The 24,509-nt window shown below is 32.1% G+C and overlaps 3 protein-coding genes and 1 long non-coding RNA gene across 5 annotated transcripts; all 4 read right to left on the bottom strand.

Annotated features, from left to right (window-relative positions):
* Positions 1-435: 435 nt before the first annotated feature.
* On the bottom strand, positions 436-2,390 carry LOC148191886 (protein phosphatase 2C 51-like). Its single transcript, XM_088100857.1, has 3 exons — positions 1,551-2,390; positions 1,316-1,421; positions 436-1,018 (listed from the first exon to the last, which is right to left on the bottom strand). The coding sequence occupies exons 1-3, from the start codon at positions 2,187-2,189 to the stop codon at positions 714-716; spliced, it is 1,050 nt and encodes a 349-aa protein (XP_087956983.1). The 5' UTR covers positions 2,190-2,390; the 3' UTR covers positions 436-713.
* A 1,151-nt stretch (positions 2,391-3,541) lies between these two features.
* LOC124846956 (long chain acyl-CoA synthetase 4-like) lies at positions 3,542-13,354 on the bottom strand. The gene is made up of 19 exons (XM_088100134.1): positions 12,936-13,354; positions 12,163-12,226; positions 11,965-12,054; positions 10,746-10,802; positions 10,286-10,334; positions 9,641-9,717; positions 9,477-9,516; positions 9,298-9,392; positions 8,753-8,920; positions 8,501-8,611; positions 8,313-8,400; positions 7,703-7,769; positions 7,355-7,430; positions 7,152-7,269; positions 6,334-6,579; positions 6,092-6,231; positions 5,037-5,219; positions 4,672-4,791; positions 3,542-3,735 (listed from the first exon to the last, which is right to left on the bottom strand). Exons 1-19 carry the CDS (start codon positions 13,085-13,087, stop codon positions 3,700-3,702), a joined length of 1,977 nt encoding a protein of 658 aa, XP_087956260.1. The 5' UTR covers positions 13,088-13,354; the 3' UTR covers positions 3,542-3,699.
* Positions 13,355-19,308: 5,954 nt separating this feature from the next.
* Positions 19,309-20,391, bottom strand: LOC148191885 (uncharacterized). Its single transcript, XR_015782584.1, has 2 exons — positions 20,033-20,391; positions 19,309-19,918 (listed from the first exon to the last, which is right to left on the bottom strand). It is a non-coding gene; the product is annotated as an uncharacterized LOC148191885 (long non-coding RNA).
* Positions 20,392-20,938: 547 nt separating this feature from the next.
* Positions 20,939-23,862, bottom strand: LOC148191884 (protein SPA1-RELATED 2-like). Of its 2 annotated transcripts, XR_015782520.1 has the most exons (4): positions 23,710-23,862; positions 21,530-23,359; positions 21,157-21,248; positions 20,962-21,076 (listed from the first exon to the last, which is right to left on the bottom strand). XR_015782520.1 is itself a non-coding variant. In XM_088100114.1 (3 exons), the coding sequence occupies exons 2-3, from the start codon at positions 23,264-23,266 to the stop codon at positions 20,955-20,957; spliced, it is 1,899 nt and encodes a 632-aa protein (XP_087956240.1). In that variant the 5' UTR covers positions 23,267-23,359; positions 23,710-23,862; the 3' UTR covers positions 20,939-20,954. The 2 variants fall into 2 exon arrangements, 1 of the variants encoding a protein (XP_087956240.1); XM_088100114.1 differs by lacking the exon at positions 21,157-21,248 and having other exon boundaries at positions 20,939-21,116.
* Positions 23,863-24,509: the final 647 nt, after the last annotated feature.

The following is a 24,509-nucleotide window of genomic DNA, read 5'->3' as shown; positions in this document are numbered from 1 at the left end:
AGTTTAAATAATAAAAATAAAACGATTAAATTAAAGAAATTGATTGATGAGTTTTTATGATTAGGATTAGGAGGGTAGCCACGTCGTGCGTGCGTGCTTGATTTTTTCTTCTGAATCATATCACGAAAGTCACGTTATTCTTCTGACGTAAAAACCAGGCAAATAAGGAAAAAATAATTTGAAATAAAAAGATCAACGCTACCAAAAAAAAATTTATATATATATATATATATATATATATATATATATTCTATTAATTGAATCTGATAAATATTGTTTGTTTTTTTAAAATAAAAAACCAGCTGTACAATAAGATTGAACAGGCACAACACAATGCTGTAAACTAGGTTGACTTTCGTGTTAGATCAGTATTTAAGTCAACATATATTATATCCAAATATTTAACAGACATGAATGAACAATCACACCATCAAGTAATTGTAAAATTTCTATAGTGTTTTGTGATTAATGAAAATGAAAATGAATTCTAAACTGTCTGCCCATATGTTATCTATTCTTCATTTGAAAACTAATATAAAATTTATTTGTAGAACTACAATTGCTTCTCAGTCTCCATTGTGATAACAGTGACCAAGATCTAGAGAGAAAAAGGAAGCTTTTCATTGTATTTGAAATTGATTTTATAAAATATAAGTAAAAAGAGAGAATTAAAATTGGAAAGTAAGAAATGGTTGAGTATTATTACATGGAGTTCAGGATGAAGTGGTGTTGTTGAGTTGGATGACTATGACACTGATATTGTCTTTGCTTCCACGAGCCATGGCCAACTCTGCCAACAAAGATGCAGCTTCTGTTGCATTGCTTACAACAGTCTCCTCTTTTAAATTCCTCTTGATTTGGCCATGGAGGCAGCTTCGTACAACCTCACAAACAAACTTGTTTGACACCACATCCCATAACCCATCGCTTGCTACCACCACAAACTCATCACGCTCTGTTCGCTCGTACACCATCGTCTCTGGCTCAGATATCACAAAAGGTTTCATCGAATGATCCCCTGCACAGTGTGAAATCCCCCTTCTCAGAATTTTACATGACCGAACAAACCATTTGGTAAAAACAGTAACTCAAAACAAGACAACTTTCTTAGTTATTCATGTGTCATTCCTATGGTAATGCATGAGTATTTAGTTTAGGAGAAAAGCAATTTGGTTGAAGTATGTTTCTGAAAAGTCTAATGAAACGTGCATGTTCTTGATGACGAAGATAGGTGGAGATGATGCAGTAATTTATGAGCTATGTTACGGAAACACAGAGCATATGAAAAATGAAAAAAGTGAGTTTAGAAGTTTACCTATGGATCTGGAAGTTGCAAGAACTCCCAAAACACGACTTCCGTTCCAGTTAATCACTCTTCCACCGGCAGCTTCTATTCTCTCTCTTTCATCTGAACGATCAGGCTGATTTGTATACACGTATACACATTCCACAAAGTTAAACAAACTCCAAAACTATTCACTATCTCAACATGCAACAACAATCAATAACTAAATCATAATCATAATTAATATTAATTAATCATCGATCACCTTATGATCACGCGAAAGTGCTATGGCTACACCGCCGCGGCACAACACCGACCTCGAGTCACCGCAATTCGCCACCACAATCTCCTTCTTCCCAACGACAACAACCGCCGCCGTTGAACCTGTGGTGTTTCCGCCACCGTCATCGTTCGCCTTACCACCAACTCCGATCTCCTTGTCCATCTTCATGAAACACGAATACATAACCTCGCACCAATCCAATCCCTTCTTCGCGTTCTCCCTCACTTCATCCGCCAACAGCAGGTGTAGCCTGTCGCGGCAAGCGTTCGCCACCAACGTCCCGCCGTGTCCGTCGTAAACCGCGAAGAAATCATAACCGCCACACCACTGCCCCGCCGCCACCAAGCCGGGAAACACCATGACGGCGTCCTCCATTGCGCGTCGCCGCCCGATCACGGATATGGAACCGTGCGTTGCGGAGGAGGAGGAGGAGGACGCGGCGGCCTTGGATTCTTCCATGGTGGGAATAACCACCGCTACTTGGGAAGGACGCTTTCTCTTCTTGGGATAGTCATCGTAACACAGTTCAATTTCTTTAGATTTTGTTTTCGCACTGCTATCTGTCGAATCCATTTCGCTACTGATTAATTCTGCTGTGGATTTGTCTTTTAAATAGTGCATGTGTTCACAGTTGTAACGTACTTATGGGTTCGTTCGTGTTATCATATGGACTTGTTTCTGTTATCATAATCTCATACACTGCAGGCACCGGCTTATTTTATTTTCTTTTCTTTTCTTTTATTTTATTTTCTTTTCTTTTGGAGTTCTCTTCCTCTTCTACCAGGAAACTATGGGTTTTGTATATGATTGAGTTTAACGTGACACGAATCAGGTCGCTCGCCAAAGCTGAACACATTAAAGAGAACGAAATCTTTACACGTGTGCTCGAAAGTTGAATTATACAAGTAAAACGTGAAGGGATAAGCTTTCTTATGTGATCTAATTAAAGGTTGTTAACGCTTTTTTATTTATTTTACGTTAGTACTATATAATTATTAATGTTTATGACTCAGCTTAATCTTATTTATCTACTAAAATTTGTCTCTTAAAGTTTAAATATTAGCAAATACTAGTAGCAGAGTATAAATACATATTTTTCATCAACAAATTAAAGTAAATTTTGAAGAATTTAATGTTAAAGAGTTTCCATAATTATTTTTTCTTACAAATACTTGAATCAAAAACAGCTGACACCTGAGTGACGTGAAATAATTATTTTAGAAATTAGCCAGTTCATTGAACCACCGATGTAATAATTGGAATTTGCGACATAAAAAATATAAATTAATTGTATAAAGACTTATATATAGTGAATGGTGAAGGCAGGGGGAGGGGGTGTACTGTGGGCAAAAGAAAAAGAAAAAATATGGACAGAAGACGGTTGTCTGTCTGGTTTGAGCACATGAATGTGATCCAAAAAGTGGGAATTGCTTTGGAAAAAGATGCATAAAAAGATGGAGATTGAAGTTAGCATGACCGTAACGTGGCTGTTTCATCAGGCGCCACTTGTTCTTAGCTACAGTTTCATGAGCGTGCAAGAAACAAATATCCAGACTCATTGATTTCTCGAGAAGCATCATCTCATTTTACAAGACGTTTGGTTTAGGAATTACATTACATTTTCCAAAATCAATCATTTTTTATAATCAAGAAAGTTATTATTTAATATACTGATAGCGTTTAATTATTTACTTATTCTGAGATTTTATTAAAAATTGCTTTGAATGTCACTGTATCGACGTGTGGAGGAAATACAATTTTTCTCCTGTAAAGAAAGTGCTGCAGAGTAATATTATAATCGAGCCAATAATTTGTATAAAATAGTATAAAATTTCGTGTAAGCAGTTGAACAAAAACTACGCATGGCGTGTTATCAGCCATTTGAAAATTAATAACCATATATGTGAAAGGATCCGTGAATACTCAAAAAGTAAGTACATGTCTAGAGAGGAAAAAAAAGAAATGTATGGATATGAAGAAATTATAAATAAAAATACATTTATAATATTGGGTATCCCTATATTCATCGTATATACAGTCACCTAAGGGAAACAATAGAAGGAAGAGAATAACATGCAGAAAATAAATTGTCCCCGTGACATTAACTCCCAAAGCACCTCTGAGCCATGGCTTACTTTGTACTCTTGTACATGTTGTCAATAGCATTCTGCGCACAAAATAAAAAATGGTGCAGTCAGTACTTTTATCACCCTCCCCATAAAGAGCCTCATAAAGGTAAAATGTTTTGACTCTGAAACCCAAACATTAAAAGGTGTGCTAGAAAAAAGAACAGCCGTAACATGAATTCATTTCCATAGAAGGCCTACACAGATACACCAGCATGCATGTATCCAATACACGTTTCTGTGTTTATTTAAACAGACGCACAACACACTCAAAATTCCGTAGATTCAGCTACGGTATGCTGAGTCAGATTTCACATCTGCTTGTTTGTACACAATAACCATGCGCAAATATCTGAGTAGAAGCATTGTGAGAGTGGACATAAATTGCAAGTTAGATGAGAATATCTTAACTTCTAGAACCTGTATGTGTCATAGCTTAAGTAGTCACACGATTACAAAAATCCATGTTCCAGATTTTCTCATAAATTGTGTACTTAACATTGTTATTTAGGTGCAGTTTTCCATTTTTAAACTATGAGAATATCTTAACTTCTAGAACCTGCATGTGTCATAGCTTAAGTAATCACACGATTACAAAATCCATGTTCCAGATTTTCTCATAAATTGTGTACATAACATTGTTATTTAGGTGCAGTTTTCCATTTTTAAACTATGATATTTAAGTATTAGTAGGTAGGCCAAAGTACATCCGGACACAGATATACTTGAGTTCCCATAGGCAGGTCAAAAAACACTATACAATCCAAAACCATATTGCTTTGATCACCCTGACTAATAACCCATACAGCCAACAAAACAGGAACTGACTGAGATTTCTCAACCTTCTTTATTTGTTGTTCGGTTATGAGTAAAGAAAGGAAGAGGAAGAGTATAACCTTCCATTTATGAAGGTTGCTCCACTTTAAGACTATTCAATATGAAGTGAAATGAAATCCTGAGAATTTGAAAACTTGTACCTGATAAAATTTAAGCAACTGTGGCCTCTTCTTCTTGTATGTTGGAGTGATAAGGTCACGTTCCATGTCAAACGGAATCGGGTCAAGATGAACTCCTTTTATAAACTCGAAACCTTTCAACTGCCAAATACATATTCGCCATCCCACAAAACTTCAGTATATGTACTTGTAGAAACATGTTTACACGTAAGACAAGATCATTTAAAACAAGTGCAAGACCAAACATAATATTTCATGTCAAATATAATTACTACCCAAAAATAGTTATTAAACAACTTTAGATTGATGTGAAATTTTATCATACACATAAATACTCCAAATAAAACCATTTAGATGATGATAACAAAAGCAAAAAAAAAAAATACCTTCTTTTCCTTTCCAATCTTTGAGAGCTCTGCAAGTATGTAACTTTTTGCTCTAGCATCTTCACAAAGAGAATTGAAGTCCTTTGATATAGCATTTTCTTGAGCCCATTGTTCAAGTGCTTCCTTTCTGGGATTAACAACAGCAACAAGGAAGGCCTCAAAACTGTTTCCGTAAACCCATATCTGAAATAGAGGAGAAAAAGGTTTATATCTTCATGGAATAGAATATTTTCAGCTCATTCATGAAGCTAATTTAGAACCTTGTTTCTTTTTTGCACTGGACTAAACCTTTTGACATCATTACTCATTTGTATGTCCAGATGTTTGAACAAATAGTAGCACAGATACATGCCCCAGTAGTTGTCTTACGTCTTGAGAAAAATATCACAAAAATTTATAGTATTTGTTAGAAGTGGACTTTAAGCCTAACTCAACCCCACAAAACCGGCTTGTAGAGTGGAGTTTGCACCCACTTATAAACTATGAATTAGCCTTGTCTCTAGTCGATGTGGGACTTCCAACACCCCCCCTCACGCCGAGGTATATACATCTCGAACGTGAGATTAGACATTTTTAATGGATGGTCCGATAGCAGCGTTAGGATAGACTCTAACCTGGCTCTAACACCATATTAGAAATGGACTTTAAGCCTAACCCAACCCCACAAAACCGGCTTGTAGGGTGAGGTTTGCACCCAGTTATAAACTATAAATTGACCTTATCTCTAGTCGATGTGGGACTTCCAACAGTGTTAAAAAGAAATACTTCTAACAAGAAGCTAAAATTTAAATGTGTCTAGCGATGAAAGAAAAATATCCAAGCCTGTTTAGTTTAAACTTCAGGATAAAAAATATCAACCTAAGACAGAGGGTTAGTAGGCCATGATTGGTCCCAAAGTTTCGAAATTCTATCATCAACCTGAGGTAATCAGCTCTAGTAGTATATCAGTAACATTTTCTAATCTTCTACATATTTTTCCAATTAGATATAAGCAATAAATTTGCTACAATTAGGACAGAAAAACCATTGGAAGGAATAGGGTTATCAGGACTTACAGATTCAATACATGAAACTTGTCCATAAATGTTCTCCAGGTTTTCGACAGCAACATATTCTCCCTGTGAAAGTTTAAATATATTTTTTTTCCTATCAATAATTTTCATGCTTCCATTAGGTTGCCACTCTCCAATATCCCCTGTTGAAGGTATCATTTGTGAATAAAAGAAAAATTGTAGCCTCATAGCTAATATAAGAAATTATCTATAAACCTCAATTTTGGAAAACATAATAAAATAACCTGTATGGAACCATTCATCGATCAGAACCTCTTTGGTGAGATCTTCACGTTTGTAGTACCCGGAAAACAAGGTTTTACCCTTTACACAAATTTCTCCCCTTGGTGTGCTTGCTAGGGCATCATATCCCATTTCAGGAACAGATTCCAAGCACACATCAACATTTGGTACTGGAGGGCCCACCGTTCCAAGCATTTCCATTTCATTTGGTAATGAGACAAAGGTTCCCGCACAGGTTTCAGTCAGGCCTGTTCGCATTTTTAACAGGAGCACCAAGTAAATAAACTACAGTAGCAAACGTATTCAAATATCCAACTTTAATAGCTATTTGACAAATACAAAATGGCTATGAATGTTCTGAATAAGTAGTAGAAAATTTGTAAGTAATTGAAATTCATTTGAAGTAAATCTTTCAAAATTTACAAGTTAAATATCAAATGAACTAAAGAGTAAAGAAGAAAAATAAAAAACTATCCCTTTAAAAATATAAAGTTAGTTTTAAACCAATTTTGGATGTTTTCAACTACCATTACTACACCATCAAATGCTATCTGCTTTCTCAAATTTTACGTGATTACAACAAGGAAACAATTATATCCATTCTACCTAGTGTTATTTTGATCTGTGACAAACACTCCTTAAAATATTTAACATGTAATCCTCGGATAAACATAAAATACCACTATTTTCTGATAAAAAATCATTTTCAACTAAGACCATGTTTTTGTGTCACCATCACATGGAAATCAAATTAATGACATTTTTCTTGAAAAGTGATAGTATGGTATAAGTTTGATTTTCATATTTAAAAAGAACATACCATATCCTTGTAGGACATGACAACAAGTCACCACCCGTAAGTAACCTTCCACATGTGCAGATAAAGGTGCTGCTCCAGACAAAATAAGACGAACTCTACCTCCTAAACCCTGCTTTACCTGATTATGTAGCAAAGCCATGATTAGGAATAAAGATCCAGTAATACTGAGAGGCCGAGGAGTTTAGATTTATAAATTTCACTACCTTATCAAATACAATTTTATCACAAATAGGGGATGCCTCTCCATGGGTAAACCCTTTCTTCATGTTATTCAGCTTACTGAAATCAGATTTCAGAATTTGCATTGTAAGAGCATGGCAGAACTGATTATAAAAAATAAAATAAAAAATATTGAAGTGCCCCTAAGAGGCCACGAGAGATTTAAACACATACATAGTAAAAAATAATATTAATCTAACAAGAATTTGTAAGCGAAATCAATCAAGAACAATCTTAGTTCCATAACAATCATACAGAGAATCCACGACAGTTTTTTGCATGTTCATGATTTCACCCAGACTCAAATATTTATTTACAAAAACAGCACTTACTATGAATAAGCACAGTTGAATAATGTCCTCTTCAAGAAGCCCCCAGAAGCAATCTTCTGTGTCATACCTGTGTTCCAGATCGGGGTTAAGAGTCATAATCCAATTTTCTCGATGGTTGGAGGAGTAGGAAAAAATATGTAAAAGAAAAGCAAGAAAAATGCTATTCCTATAATAAAAAATTGTAGAGTAGCTTTGTTAGGTTCCTGAGTATGAAACCTAACGATGACAACTCACTCACACAATCACAACAAGAAAACGATTGGAAAAGAATGAATTATCTGTATTCTCATCAACCGAAGTAGCGTACAATCAATATCTGGGAGCATAACCTCCCTCCATCTTACGGAAGCCTAACCCCCCTCACAAGGTCCAAGACCTGTCTATACGAAAGAAAATGACTAGCTGCCTTCTAACAATGAATAGAACTATATTTATATAAGATCTCCCATCCCGCCTTTCCTAACCGCTCTCCCATTTTCCCGCCTTCTATCATCTTACCTTAGATCCTATCAAGCTTTCTCCATGGAAATAAAAGTTTGAGCATTAACACTATATATCATGGGAAGATCATCAAACATGTCAGAAATCACAAGAATTTTCAAGAGTTTACCTGAGTACACTCTATCGAGCACACGGGGAACAGCACAAAAAATAGTTGGTTTTAGTTCACCAATATCTTCAATTAGCAATTTGACATCCTGAAGTAATTGTGCAAATGATGGTCATATTCCAAATCCAGAGTTCATTTATGATATTAAATCTCCATTCTGTAATGACAGATATACTACATATACTCACCCCACGCCAGAAACCAATTGAAGCACCATGCCATATGAATGTTTCCTCAATGACCCTATCAAAGATATGTGCAAGAGGAAGGTATGATATGTATACATCCTTCTCAGTTAACTGCAGAGAAGGGAAAAGAAGGGAAACTATGAGAGTCAAAGAAAGGATAGCTATTCATTCAGTATCCTAAAACGTAAAATGAAATTGCATATTCATGTATTTCCAAGTATAGTGCAGGAGTTGTGAAAGAAAACAACATACTTGTTCATTGACACTCTCCAACAGTCGCTTTACCCCGGCTAAGAGAGTGATAATACTCTCATTTGATATCAACACTCCCTTGGGGTCACCAGTAGTTCCACTAGTATACATTATTGTACAGATGTCACTCCTTTTCTTAATTGGAAGATCATAACTCTGACCTTGACCCTGTGGCATATATTAAAAATTGAATTAGGAACAGGAACCACAAAAATACCAGAGAGGTGAAAGATATGATTACTTCCTACAGGGGTGACTGAAATTAACTAGAAAAATAAATTTGGACGTATTTGTAACTATATAAATTGGCCCAGAAAAATGCTCCCAAAATTTCCATTTACAAATCATCCTTGTTTTTTCATTTCCACTGCACAAAAAGTTATATTCATTAATTGTTTTCTACAAGTATTATGCCAACTGTAGGTGGATCAAGCTTGTGATACAATATTTTTTTGTGTAGTAATTACAAATGTAATTGTAGGAGTGCTTCTATTTTAAAACTTTCAGAAAACAAAGAGTAATAGTGCACGAAATGAATAACCCACCACTTGCAAAAATTCATCCCACGAATATATTGCCAACCCAAACTTCTCAACTTCTTGCTTTTGTTCAGGGGTAACCTTTCCGAAGCTTACAATTGCTGTGACAAAGATGAAAAAGTGAAATGATTCTTCCTAAAGCATAAGCATTTTAGTAAATAAAGGAGAGAAACTACAAAACATACTCTTGAGATACTTTGTTGCATTTGGAAATGTCTTCAATAGCTAAAATGTTTCAAAAACAAATATATGGGTCAGACTGACCACTAGCATGATAAGATTGTACAAAACTCTCTAATCTTTCCTAACAATTAAACTAATTTAAAACAAATGATTTCAATAGAAGAACCTCGGGTATCTTCTTTTCTTCCACAAATGCAATTGAGACCTCTGCGTGGCATATAATAAATTCTACAGCTCCAGCACCTATTTCATTCCGAGGAGAGTGTCAAAGCAAATGATAATTACAAGTTTAGAAATTGAAAAACAAATAACTCTAAAATGGGATATTGCTTTTGTAAAATTGGATATTGTTTATGCACCATTTTAACTGAATTGCAGTAAATTTTTATAAAAATACTTTTCAAAAGGACTTTGTTCATTCACTAGGTGAGAATTTCAAAAGGTATAATTAATGAATTTATTTGTTCAGAAAAATTACAACATATAATAAAAAATAAAAAATAGCCACAAAAGGTTTTGATAAATGCTTGCATTTAGAACTTACATAATTTTTCAAGATGTAATATTGTACATAAGTTTCTAAAAAGTTCATAAATTAGGAAATTTGTTATTTGTTGGAAAAAGTTACAGAAAAAATGTTACATCGCCACCAATGTTGCATCTTTTCACACAACATCAAAGCTTTTGAGATTACTGATCCTTGATAGTAGCAACTATTTGTACAATTATAGATGACAAAAGCAAATTTTAATTGCATTTGAGTATAAGCATCAACATGGTGTAGAAACAAGATAATGAAGGGGTGACATACCCAAGGTATCATATAAAGGTACACAATAGAGTCCATGAGCATTGCAGGCCTGCAATTTTTTGCAAATATGTTAAAAACCATTGGGTGAAAGAAGTTAGTTCAGCAACATTATTGTTGTGACCAGGGACACCCATAACTGGCACAATATAAGTATAGAGATATAATTAAAGAATTGGAACTCTCTGCAGAGTGTGGATATTCAATATAAGAAACGAAGCTTCATTCCAGAAATATCTTATTCTCCTTTCAGCTCAATGCGGACTAAAACTCACCACCAAATAAACAATAAAGTAGACATAGAAATAATTATAAATACTCAGCCCAAAATACAAGCAAATGTCAACACATGAATACTGCACAAAACTCCCACATGTAGGGTAAATACTTCCAAGCGAGCAGTAATATTAAGATGGAAAAAAGGAAGAGAACCGAAGGGAAGGGAATTCAAAATAAATTTTACCTCCATGCTCATAATCCATTCTGCTGAATTGGCACCATAAATACCGCATTTTACACCCTGCAAACCAGTAATATATGAATTAATCTCAAAAGAAAAAAAAAATGCTAGAAAATATAAATATTATCATATCATATGCAAAAAAATAAAATATCAAAACATATAAACAAGGATCCAATATACAAACTTATGTGCAAAAGGGAAATTTGTCATATGCTAAGCACTTTAACTCACGAAACCAAGTTTTTGAATCAACGTTGAGATACTTCTTAAATTTTGGGTTTTGACCAAAATGAATCTCAAAACTTAGTCTATAGAATAAGCTGAAGTTACAACTACTTTCATTGTATCACTACTATACAAAATACTATCTCCAACAAACACCCGTAGCATTGATGATTGAACATCTTGAGCATAAAGTTAACAAGAGTGAACATCTTTGAATGGTTTGATAATCACCAAATGACGGACAACTCGATAGACTCAACATATTATAATTTGGGTTTGAACTTAACTAAGTCCCAAAAGCTAACTCATGAGATGATGGTTGTTGTCCAATAAATACCCTATTTCAGTTATATAATAACTAATCATATGAGATCTCCAACACAGTCCATGCTCATACAAATACCAAATTGTAAAGCAAGGTTGACAAATTTGAGAGCTTTCATAAACTAAGAATTACCTAAGGAAAAAGAGGATTAAAAAAAAAATCTATTCATGACATATATACATAACATAATACTTTCTACACAAATAATTGAATATTTCAACTTAATGATAAAGAAAAGTAGCAAGTCACAATAATAAAGTATGATATTATACTAAGGTTAAATATGATAAACTTGAATATATGGTCAAACCTAACATAAATTCATAAAAGCATAAGTTCTTAAAGTGAAAATATTTAAAAGAGGAACTAATTTCTTCAAATAGTTTTATCCTTAACAAAATATTGTTAGTGTTGTCAATGAATGGCCAAAACTACATACTCAGTTGACCTGAGATTCTAAAGAGCTCGTCTGAGTATACTCTTATGTTGAGAGTTAACTCGTTTTCTTTACCAAGGATTGTAAACCCTTAAGAGGTTAAGAGTTAACTAGAAAGTCTGACAACTTTATTATCAAGAACATCCAGCACTTGAAATATGTCAAAGGTATGGAACCATGTTAATTGCACATTAATCTTGTTTGTAAATAACGAAACGACATGGTTGACTTACTTCTCCATAACCACAGCTGCGGATGGAATTCCCAACCTTAATCACCTGGTCATATACTTCTTTGTATGTTAACCACTTGTACTTGCCTGCCTATAGAGTCACGAAAAGGAAATTCAAGTCGGTTAAAAGCGAAAAATGGTGAAGCAATGTCAAGAAAAAATCCAGAACACAGGACTCAATCGGTAGTCAAAACCTCACCTTCCCATTCACAATTTCCCGGCGACCAAACATTGGACTAGTTGGATATTTCTCAACGGACAATCTGTAAAAGTACAACACACTCAGAACTGAATTGACTAATCTTTTATCAATACAAGTCATAAGTTCGGTTCAGCGTAACATTGATCTGGATCAACACAGGTTGTGGATCAAATCCTAAGCCAAGTAAAAAAATTAAACCGAATGTTCAAGTCGTCTTCATGCACATGAAAAGCTCGCCAACATTTATTACAGTATTAAAAAGGAAAAAAAAAATACCGACAATGCAAACTCTGGTGCACGAAATCAATACTTTCACTTTCCAAATAGATAGCTACTAAATCAAGTAAAATTAAAGTGTATACTTAGGTTCTCTTCATGCACACGAAAGTCCAACAACATTAATTCATTGTTGCAAAAAAGTGGTTAAACCGAAATTTGTACTTTCACTGCTCCAAATAGATAGCTTCAATCGAAAGTCTGCCTAACTATGATACAGATCAGAGAGCTCTGCATGGCAAGTAGGTATACTAATTCGGGAGATTCAAATAAACTATCCGATTTGTACGTCATTAGAGGAAATACATCTTCCGACTGTGAACGTAAAAAGAAACGATCATTGCTTCGAGCACCAAAAGCTTTCCAGTAAAGTCTCATACGCAATTCCAGATCATATATCCACGAAAGGAAGTAGGAGCTTATTGATCTGACATTTTTGCATAAAAAATTGACGAATGAAACAAAGAGTAGTGAAATTGAAGTGACGAGCTCACCGGAAAACGTCCCAGCAGCAATCGAGACCTTCGATAGGAGCAGGGAATCCATTCTTGGCGAAGAGGCTACGGTACACAGGTCCTCTCGATGGCCTTCCTTCGGTCGCCTCCTTCGCTTTCTCGACCTCAACGATGAAGCTCTTCTGTGCCATCACTGTGGCAATTCCTCTGAAGAATCAGGGTGAATCCGAAACTGAAGTGTTTGAAATTGGAAGGGAAAATAGAGAGAATAGGAGAGAATGACAAATGGAAAGATAATTTGAATGAAAGTTGGATGAAATTTTGTTTGACTTGGACTATGGGAAAACTAGTGGTGTGGTAGAGAAGGTGGATAGCTCTGCCTCTCTTGCGTTGGCGTTACTCTGCTTCCTAATAGTCTTCAGAAAATTAGGTTTGAGCTGGTCAACAAATTCTGAACCAATTTTTGCATTTTTTTGACTTCCTTACTTTTCTTTATATATATATATATATATATATATATATATATATGCCTCCTTCTTTTCCTCATAGGGCAGTGTCTCAGTTTCTGGAAACAATATTTTCAAATTAACAGTAGTCAAAATTGTGGAAAAAATAATTATCAGTTTTATTTTCACTTTTATAAAATTAATTCCACTAATTCTATCTTTCTACTTTTCGATTTTATAATTACTTTTAAAATAAAATAGAATAAAATTATATATATTCATATATAGAGAGAGAGAGATAGATAGATAGATAGAGAGAGAGAGAGAGGTATATATATATATATATATATATATATATATATATATGGGTAATATTAAGAGTATCATGAAAGGTGATGCTACTTCTATTAGCCGAATAAAAGTATTCTAGAGAGGGACGTGAGGTTCTCTATGGTAATTTGAGAGAAAATACTTAACTAATGATAGTATTAATTTTGTTATAATTCAATATTTAATTAAAATCATTTTTAACAAACTATATTTTATTTTAAATTAATTATATCATCTATTAATTTTTTAAAAATAAATCATGTGACATTTATTTCAAATTAATTTTAATTAATTATATTTTACTTTCTATTAATATTAATAAGAACAAATATATAATTTTATAACTTAAATTATTAAACAATTTTTTATTTATTATATTTATCAAATTATTCACAGATTTCTACAAATTTTATCTCTAAATTTATTTATTTTCACTTCCAAAACTTTTAAAACAAATAACACCAAATTATTTTCTATTATTCCTAAAATATATTTACTCATTATCCCGCACACCATCTTCCAAAAGGACACAACCTTAACGATGATGGTAATTATACTACTCTTAGGATTGCAGAGATGACTCTTCTTTGTTTATATTTTAAATAATAATAATAATAATTATTATTATTATCTTTGATAACTTTTTTATTTGAAAACAAATTATCCATATTTTATTTTAAATCATTTTTAAGTAAATATCATTCAAAGGGAATTTGTGTAACTGAATTAGAGAGTGAGGTAATAAAGTGAAGTTAGGTTATGAGATGACTCATTCTTAGATCTGTATTTATGGAATTAAAATATCATTTTAATTCATTAAATAAATGTGTAACAACTTATTGACATGTTCCGTGGGAACTTTCCTACAGACACATCACAACACAACACGGCTTCTTCCTAAGTTGTATCACCTCAAAACAATCATAAAGCATTCCACAACTTTCATGTTGTCATCATTTTCCTTCCTTTTTCTATCACAGACGCAGCAAAAAAAATGTGATAGCATGGGTTTGATTTCAGTCACATTCATTCATTCTCTAATGTCATGTTTTACTCTCTTTTTTACCATTTTCTCCCATGAAACTACGTCGTATTCAGTAAACAATCTTAACCACCGTCATTTTTCTTATTCTACCGTGTGATCGCATGACGTTCCCGTGAACCACTCCGGTAGCTATTAAATAACTGTTTTCAGTTGAATATTTAGGTTTAGATTCTTCTTCTTATTTTTATATTTATTTATTTACTCAAATAAAGGTATTTCTCGTGTTAGAATTTAAATATTTTTTTTTCTGAATCCATTTTAACACAACATCTTTAAAATAAAAAATATCTTAATTTTAATTAGAGAGAAACTTAAATTATAACATATGATATTTTCAAATAATGTGAGTTTAACATAAAAAAAAACTTAATTGAGCTTTTTATTCAAAAATATTAAATTAGAGACTTTAAAAAAATAGAAATCCAATTATATATAAAATATATATAGAACCAAAATAAAAACTGAAATATTAACTAAACCTAAAATCAAAAAATAATTAGTTAAATTTTTTTAAAATTGTTATGATACTCAGTGTATTAACTTTTTTTTAAAATATATCCATGTGTATATTTTCAGACTTTATATTAGTTCGATATTAGTCAGAAATTGAGCACGGATTGATCTCAAAAAACACAACTGATATTTTAAAAAAATAGAAATATATCTATTTTTAAGGCTTTTATGAATTTGGTGTGAAGTTTTTATGAATTTGGTGTGAAGTTGATGTTTGCCAAACAACTTTCTCAACCAATCTTTTTGGGTAGTTTTCCAAAATTTAGAAAAATTATTTAATCGAGTATTTAACAAAATTTTGAAAAAAAATGGAGAAAATTACAATGTTTAAAATGTGATTAATAACTAATAAAAATATAAAAAATATAAAAAAATGAATTAAAAAGTCTTATATAAATCTATGATTATTTCTAATTTTTTCTTCCTTTTGAAGTTTGAATGGATTTAGTCCATTTCAACGTGATGACTGCTATTAATCTCTCTTTATTACTTAACTTTTTTTATTCTGTAAGCTTCATTATCATATCTAACTCAATCTTGTGCTTTTTAATGGCATTAATTGTTTAATTGAAAGTGTATGAAACACACAAATTTATATAATTAAATATAATGTGTGTACTATTTCATCAATTAATTAATGATGCTAACTTAGAATACTATAAATGTTTGGCCATGATTTTGGGATCTCACCTAATGTCACGGCCGAGAGGGAGGAGGTTACCTTCAATTTTTATTTTCTTTTTGCTTGCTCGTGCTTAATTTAATATTTTCTTAACAATTTTTTGCCTCTAAAAAAATCTAAAATTTCACGATGTAACATTATATTGTAAATTTTGCATTTCAAAAACATTATCAAAGAGAGTCCACATGAAAAACTTAATTTTAAAATAAATATATATGTGTGTGTGTGTGTGTGTATATATATATATATATATATATATATATATATATATATATATATATATATAAAGAGAAAGAGATAAATTTACTGCTAAATAACTTTTTTCTAAAGTTGACTTCATTTATTTGATTCATGGTTAGTTTAATTATTGAGATCGGTAGATCATGAATACAAGATTTTGCATAATTTATAAACTATTTATATTTCATTTATCAACTTTATTTCAAAGTATGAAATTTCCCAAAATATAAGTAAATGTCATATATATAAAATTAATTACCTGTAAGCATTTAATTAATCTAAAATTTCAGACACATGACTATCAAAATGATGTTATATGATGTAATCCCTATTTACAAATTTATCTTTTCATCACATTATAAAAAAAAATACAAATGTTAATTATTCATTAGAGAAGGAAATATGTACTACGGATCTGGTGTATTAAAAAATGAGAAAAGTAATGAATTGGTTGAATAAAATAAAGTGATAATTAATTTTTCCTTTTAGTAAAGTAATGATAGCATGTTCATCTTTTGAATATATATAATAAAGGATTAGTTGAATGTCAATTTTAGATCTTAATGGTCCTGGTATGCAATATTTTAAAAGATATTAATAAGTTACAAAATCAGCTTAACTCATTGTATCTTTCACGTTTTTATTAGATTAAAATAAGTTACAATAAAAAAATAATATGTATTAAATTTCTTTCATTATCTATATCGTGACTTATTCTACTGAAAATATATCAATTATTATTGTAAAAAAATTTGTAAGACAAAAAGTTAAAAATTTAAAAACATAGGTTAAAAATCAACGTACTAACATACATAAACATTTATTCGAGAATAAAATTTCGAAATATATTAAATATATACTTTTGAAAAATATGAAATAACTTAAAAAGGTCATTGAGATAGTGACACCTGAGACTTAATCTGTTGGCAATAAATACAACATGGGATATGTGAGTAGTTGCGTGAAGTACAATGAGAATTGATTTTTAAGGGCATGAATTTATTAATTCCAAATTATTTATTATATCAAGTTAATGCATGATATTCTAAGTGAACAATAAAATAACATTATTAATAAGTGAAAATTAATTCTGAAAAAAAAATGAAAAAAATTCTAAAAGAAACTTATTGATCTTGATATTTTTAAATATTTATAAAATTTTGTTCTCAGTTTTTATTGGATTTTATTTTAAGGAGATTATTTTTAATTTTAATTAATAAATTAAAAGTGTTGGGTCCCACCTAAGTGTAGATGCTCTACCACGCAAAATTTGATGTGATTGTTAAACTTGTCGAATTCAGGCACGTCGAATTGGACTAATAATGTTTCTGGAGGAGTCAACCGTTTCATTCGTACTTTTTTTTTTCAAAATAAACTCATCTTAAAATATATGTTTCAAAATCATTTTATTTTTTAATCTAGATTAATTTAATGTTTATGTTGAGAATTTAGCTTAAAATTTAGTCTCGCTTTTTTTTTTCAATAAAGGAATTTAAAATAATCAGATTCGAATTTGGTTCTCTAAATTCTCAATGTACCCAAAACCAAGCGTTAGCATAATTCTTTCATTTGTTTTACATCAATTATTTACCATGTTTATATTTATAATCAAATAAACCAATATAATGTGTAGCTTTTAGTTATCTAGGTTTGAAAATTTTAATCTATTTTATCATCAAAGAGTAAAACTATCTGTTTGAGTCTAAATCATTCAAACTAATACAACTTAAACTAATATTCTTCTGGTTAAACAGGATTAAATCAATTTGTTCACTACTTCGAATTTGTCCAATCCAATTCAACTTTAATGAATATAATGAACCACCCACTTCCTTTTAGGTATAAAAATTTCAAATTACCAAAACAACAACAATAGTAAATATTATTAAACATGATTAAAACACCCTGCAATTCACATTAACAAAAAGAAAAAGCTAACAAATAGTATAATAAACAAATGCTATACATTGAAAACAAAAATCAAATATAACTTAATTTTTCGCATGATTCATATTAGTAAATATACCATTAATTTTCACATTTGGCTTCTCATTTTGATGCAAATATTCATAAACCTCCTTTTATATTTCTCTTGAAAAGCGTATCTTATTAGTATAAGTAGTTTTTTTCTGTCTTGTATTTCACATGATAAATTATGTTATATAATTAAAATTTATAATAAGTACACATATTTAAATAGATAAATTATATTATGTTTAGAATAAATAATTAAAATTTCAAACATGAAAAATAATATTTAATTTAAAATAAGTAATTAATTTTATTATAAAATAACATTTATTATATTCTAAAAGTATTAAAATCCAAGTCAAAATATCAGATGAGAAAGGGTTACTGAGATGTGAAATAAAGTAAATTAAAAGGTCCAAATATAATCAAAACGGTTTTGATTTTTTAATTTGTTTATATTAACTAATCATTGGATTAAGTTTGTTGATTTTCCATTTGTTTCCAACAACATGGTTTCATTTCTTTTTAATTTGTTTGTATGAACAAATCATCAAGTTAAGTCTGCTGTGTACATAAGAGTAAAAGTAATAAAAAAAATACACACCTAAAAGTTATTAAAAAATAATTTGTATCATTAATTGTTGTATGCATGTACAAGCTATAAAAAAAGTGTGTAAAGGAGATTCTACTTTTTTAAAGAATGAATTATTATTAAATATTACAATTAAGTAATGGAAAACGAGAAAAAGTATTTCTGGAAATAAGTATTTTTGTGAAATTAAACATTTAAGTAAGATAATAAAATCATGATAATAGTGACATAACTAAAAAAACCCTTAACTAGGATAGACCTTCGAATAATTTGATATGTATGCATTGTACATTTCACTAGACTTTGTTCCATTGTATAATTTTAACTATCCCAACAAAGTCTTTGTTCCAAAACTAATCCACACCCTAATAAAAAACTTATTATTTTGATCAATATTTTTTTAAAAAAGTATGGAAATAAGTAAATTATAAATTAGACATGCTTAGAAAATAAGAGTTTCTGGTGAATAACTAAAATTATGTTTACTAGGAATAACTTTGATTTCTTTCTTCCTGGGGAAATAGCGCTTGATAAAAATAAAAAATCTATTAAGTGCTTTCCACATACAACTTCAATACAAAAACAGTCTAAAGTGTAGTTAAACATAAATTCTATTCTTAAAAATAGAAAGCAATAGTCATATTTGCAAAACAGAAATTGTTCAAAAACAATACCGTAATTCCCAATCATGCAGCAGCCACGGACTCAATATGTTACTGAAATGGCATTAAGTTGTAACTGCTATCAGTTTCCTCATATAGACAATACCAGAGCACACATAATAATCCAAGTCAAAACATAGTCATGGACGAAACTCAATATACAATGGGCGGCCAACCGAAGAACTACTGTTGGATTGAATGGGCAAAATATTTTCCCACTGACGGGGAAAATCCTTTTCTTTTCCTAGTGCACTAAAGAATTTTTCATTTGCACCAAAAACCCACAAGGACACAGCAGGCCGCGACACAAGATCATCACTGAAGTCCAGTTTCCGTAAACACTTCAGTTTCCAAATCGACCTCTTCCCCATGGGAGCCTCCTATATCCATTTCCATTACGCTGCATACCATTATTCTGCATCGACAGAACTCTCATCCTTTGCTCCTTCATGTTTGCAAACAGCGAATCCAGCGTCTGAGGCTTTTGCTTCGGCATTCTATCCACATTCTCCAGCTGCTTCCGAGGGGAAGGAATTCGTTGCTGCTACAAATTTTTTACCGAAAGATATTATGTTACAGATAAATAGCACAAACACCAATCTTGAATACTCGCATAATACAAGTTAGAAAACAGATCAAACTAGTAAAGAAATACCTTAGCAGCAAAGCCTCCATTGACAGGCCTTCTTTGACCTAAAGGAACTCGAAATCTGCACCGAGGAAAAAAACAGTGTAATCTAGATGAGGAAACAATAAAGAAAAAGTCAATGCACTCCATCAATCAGCGAGTAACATCAGGATGTCCAGCACCACGAACTATCATTTGTAATACAAACAGACATCACTCAGTAATCTCTCTTACTACAGAAGTTGCGTCACTTACCATAAGATTTTAACCACATCCAACTGTCAAGAAAGAAAAAAGTATTCTAAGGAAAAAGACAACACCGGTCACATAGTAGAAGAACATCTCACTGTCAGTGAACAACTTTCAAGATTTTCCACAGAAACCCGCCATTTTNATGAAATCCCAGAGAACAAATATTTAAAGTCTGTCCATAATAACTTCAGAGACACTTTTGTATAAATAATATGGAAAAAGATGTGGCTGCCATTATCTAGTTATATGGGAATAATATTTTTACTATTGACTTATAAAGTAAGTTCCTTCACGGCTATCATCTAGTTAGTTAGCTCAAACATTTAGTTAATGAGGCCTATGGCACCAACATGATGTTGGAGAACATAGTACAACATCCAAATTAACCTGTCGGTAGGGGGGAGGAGATTTGAACAAAGGTCTTATGATGAGTGATAACACAAATAATCACATGAGATATAATGCATGAGCCTAATAATGGAAAATGTTATGCATATGCTTATACCTCTTGGAACAACAATATAAACGGAATGCCATGGTTTCATTACACAATATACATTCTACCATATCTACAGCATTCATCCGAAAAAGCAATGGGAAAAAAGTGAGATACGTACATCAGATGTTTGTGAAATCCTTTTTTCATAGGATATTTTCATTAAATTTGACATTAACAATGATAGACAATATTTCAATACTACCTTGTTGTTGGACGTGATGACGGTTCTGGATGCAGCAGCCAAAGACAAAAGCCAGCTTCCTTAGGGTTTTCTGATAGGAAAATTGGAGGAAGAATCCTATGTCGAAGATCAGACATTGCTGCAATATGCGTTCTTTCAGACTCAAAATGACCAAGTAACTGAAAAATTGACCCAAGTAAAATCAGCTGCTGAACTTACTATGCATCAAATTGCTTCCAGTTATACCAATAACTTAATTTTAGTGACCGGAAAGAATTTCACAATAACTCCCGCACTAGTTTTTATTCAGCCTGAAATGAGGCAACCACTTTGCTAAGAAATAATGACCTTTAATATCTGGGTTTGGACCTTGCTAAGAAGATATCAATTAAGTGGAAAAAAAAAGGAGAGAGAGAAAAACCAATAAGTTTCCAAATCAATACTAATGCTAGAAACCATGTTGAGCTAATGTACACAGACAAAAGCTTATTTCAGTGTGTACTTCACAAGTTCATACATAGAAACATGTTTCAATTTGAGGAATAAACATTATAAAAGAATGCATGAAAATTGCATCGTGAACTTGACACACCTCAAAAAGGAGGACACCAAGACAGTATATATTTGATGATGTTGTGTAACCTCCCTCGGGACTTGTGTACCATTTATTTTCAAATTTTTCACAAGAAGTCAATGGAATTTGACCAGCATTAGATATATGAGGAATGCTAGACATTCTTCCAATGTTATATTTAGAAAATTGAGTATCTTCCTCATATTCATTGTAAATATCTAGTGATCCGCTATGAAGTTTCCTATCACTTGCAGTTTCAAGACCCAAGTCACCACCAGTAACCCTCAAATTCTCATTAAGCCTTTGCTTCTTTGACCCCATTCCATGAGAGGGAGATGTTAGTTGCTCTGACTGCCTTTTTCTAATAACAGAACTATCTACGTGGACAACTTCAGAATTTACAACACCATCCACCATTCTTTTTTGAACAGGTAAACCAAGGTACATGACTTGGTTCGATGGCGACAATTTAATATTAGATGGACATAGCTTATGCAATGCAACTCCCTGAGAGTGAGAGTTGTCCACCAAATCCACAATCTTCCTAAATATATTCAAACTTTCCACTTTGCTAGTTTTATGGTGCCCATGTTTCAGCCATTCTCTCAAAGTCACACCATTACATTCAGACTTGCCAGATCTAGCCATAGCACCAAAATAAGAAGAAAACTTCGGGGTTTTGGAACCAGAGCCCACTGATTGATTAGAGTTCAAGTGAGTAACAATACCAGTCTTCATCTGTTTCTGATCAGTACCAGTGTTATTCTTCATCTGATTCTGATCTGTGCCAATGCTAGTCTTCGTCTGGTTCTGATCTGTGCCAACGCCAATCTTTATCTGATTCTGATCTGTGCTAATGCTGGTCCTAGTTTGATTCTGATCAGTGGCAATGCTGCTCCTCATCTGATTCTTCTCTGTGCCAATGCTTCTCCTCATCTGATTCTGCTCTGTGCCAATGCCCGTTCTCATCTGATTCTGCTCTGTGCCAATGCTGGTCCTCATCTGATTCTGTTCAGTGCCAATGTTAGTCTTCATCCGGTTTTGCTCTCTAGACTGCGCACAGAAGGCATCATACGACGGACCTTTATATACAATACCCTTACCCTTCAGTGTATTTTTTATGAAAAACTCCGCAAATCCCGATTGGGATATAATTTTTGTCCGTATTCCTTGACGAACATCACCTGCACCCTCTTTATTTTCAGCAGCTGCCAAGTGCTCCATGACATTGCTCTGGCCATCACTGAGAGATTTTCTAGCCAGTATCTCCGGGAAAGATGAGGACCCGATATCCTCCCGACCACTGGATGTGGCCTGGACACTGTTTCTAGTTCCGATATCACTTAGTGAATTTCCAATTCCGGAATTACTTGCTACCTGATATAAATTCTGCCTATGGTTCTGCCAAGTATACGTTTGCCCTCGGTTGTTTGATGTACCAATATCCAAGCTTGAGCCATTGTAACTTTTGACTGTTAATTCTTCAACCATAGCATCACCGTCATCCATAAAAAGGCTTACACCAGGATGCTGTGATGTATCTGCGTGGTCAATACCTTCAACTATACTTTTACCATGTAGAACGCCATCGTATTCCCGAGGTGGTAACTGCGAGTAGTCATGCTTAACAGGAATACGGGCTTCTTGAGATTGTAAGATTTTTCGGCATTCCGTGTGTGGTGAATCTTTGTTCTGGCGCTGTGAATCCTCAGCAACCACCAATTGGGTTGCCTCATCGACCAATTCTTCATCCATAATGTAGTTTTAAGTTCAACAATCACATATCCACAGTAGAAATCTAACCATCAAAACATAAACAAAATCTGCTCATAAGCAACATCGACCAATCTGCCAAATAAATTTAAAAAACGCGTTAGTAAAACATGTATTAATTACCAATAAGAGTTACAATTGGAATAGAATAAGAAAAAAATACACATGCTGTCAAATTTGCAGATTCGGAAAGTGAAATTCCAAAAAATAAAGAGAACAATGGACATGATTATAACCTCGTAGGTGAATCTCATTTCAATTACAGAAAATAAAAGAAAAGATAATAAATAAATTAAACATACCAAAAACGATGAAGATGAAAAAGATAAGCATGTAAATAATGGAATTAAATTGAGGAGCAGAAAAAAACGCGAGAAAGGAAAAGTTAGGTAGAAGCTAAGGGAGTGGCAGAGAAGAGGACTTACAGAAAAGCGATTCTGTGGTTGGAGGTAAAGTCGGTGGTACCAAACTATAGAGGGAAAGAAGAAGGAAGGAAATAAAGGTAGAAGTTCTCCTCTGACAAAAAGACCCAGTAGTCTTGGCTAATAGCAATAGAATCATGAAGAATGAATGAACAAGTGAATTCAAGATAACGGTGCACGGCTCCATTATTGAACCCGAACCAAGTCACCCGACCCGACTAACTGTTCATCTTTCGAGTCTCCCATTGTTAGTAAATAAAATAAAGATTACTATTTCTGTTTTATTTTTCTTTGGTTTCGCTTTATTTTTTTGTTTTAATTTTGTTTCAATTTTTGAAAAAAAAAAATGTCTCCATTTGACGACGTTAATGGTACGAAATATGTGACTTTTTAATTTTTATTTTATTTTATTTTATTTTTTAATTATTATTTCTTTAATAAATTTTGTTGTCATGTGTATATTTTTTAGTGACACGTGAATGTCCATAATTATTTTGATTTTAATATAGTTTTTTATGTATGTATCTATAATTTAATTTAATCTCAATTTTTTTAAATATAAAATAATATTATTTCTCAAAAATTTATTCTTTATATAAGTATTATTATGATATTTTTTATTAAAAACAACTTTTTATATATTATATTATTGAATATAATTAATTTATGTTTTTTAATAAATTTTAATATAACTATTAGTATAATATTTATATGAATAATAAATTTAATTTTTATTAAAAAATGTTAAATTTATTATTTGTATAATTTTTATTAATTAATTTATTTTTATAAAAAAAATATAA

Source organism: Vigna umbellata, chromosome 10, assembly GCF_029865625.1.
Source record: "Vigna umbellata cultivar VRB3 chromosome 10, Vumbellata_1.0, whole genome shotgun sequence".
Taxonomy (NCBI): domain Eukaryota; kingdom Viridiplantae; phylum Streptophyta; class Magnoliopsida; order Fabales; family Fabaceae; genus Vigna; species Vigna umbellata.
The sequence above is the reverse complement of the archived record's forward strand: the minus strand, read 5'-3'. Positions and strand labels throughout refer to the sequence as shown.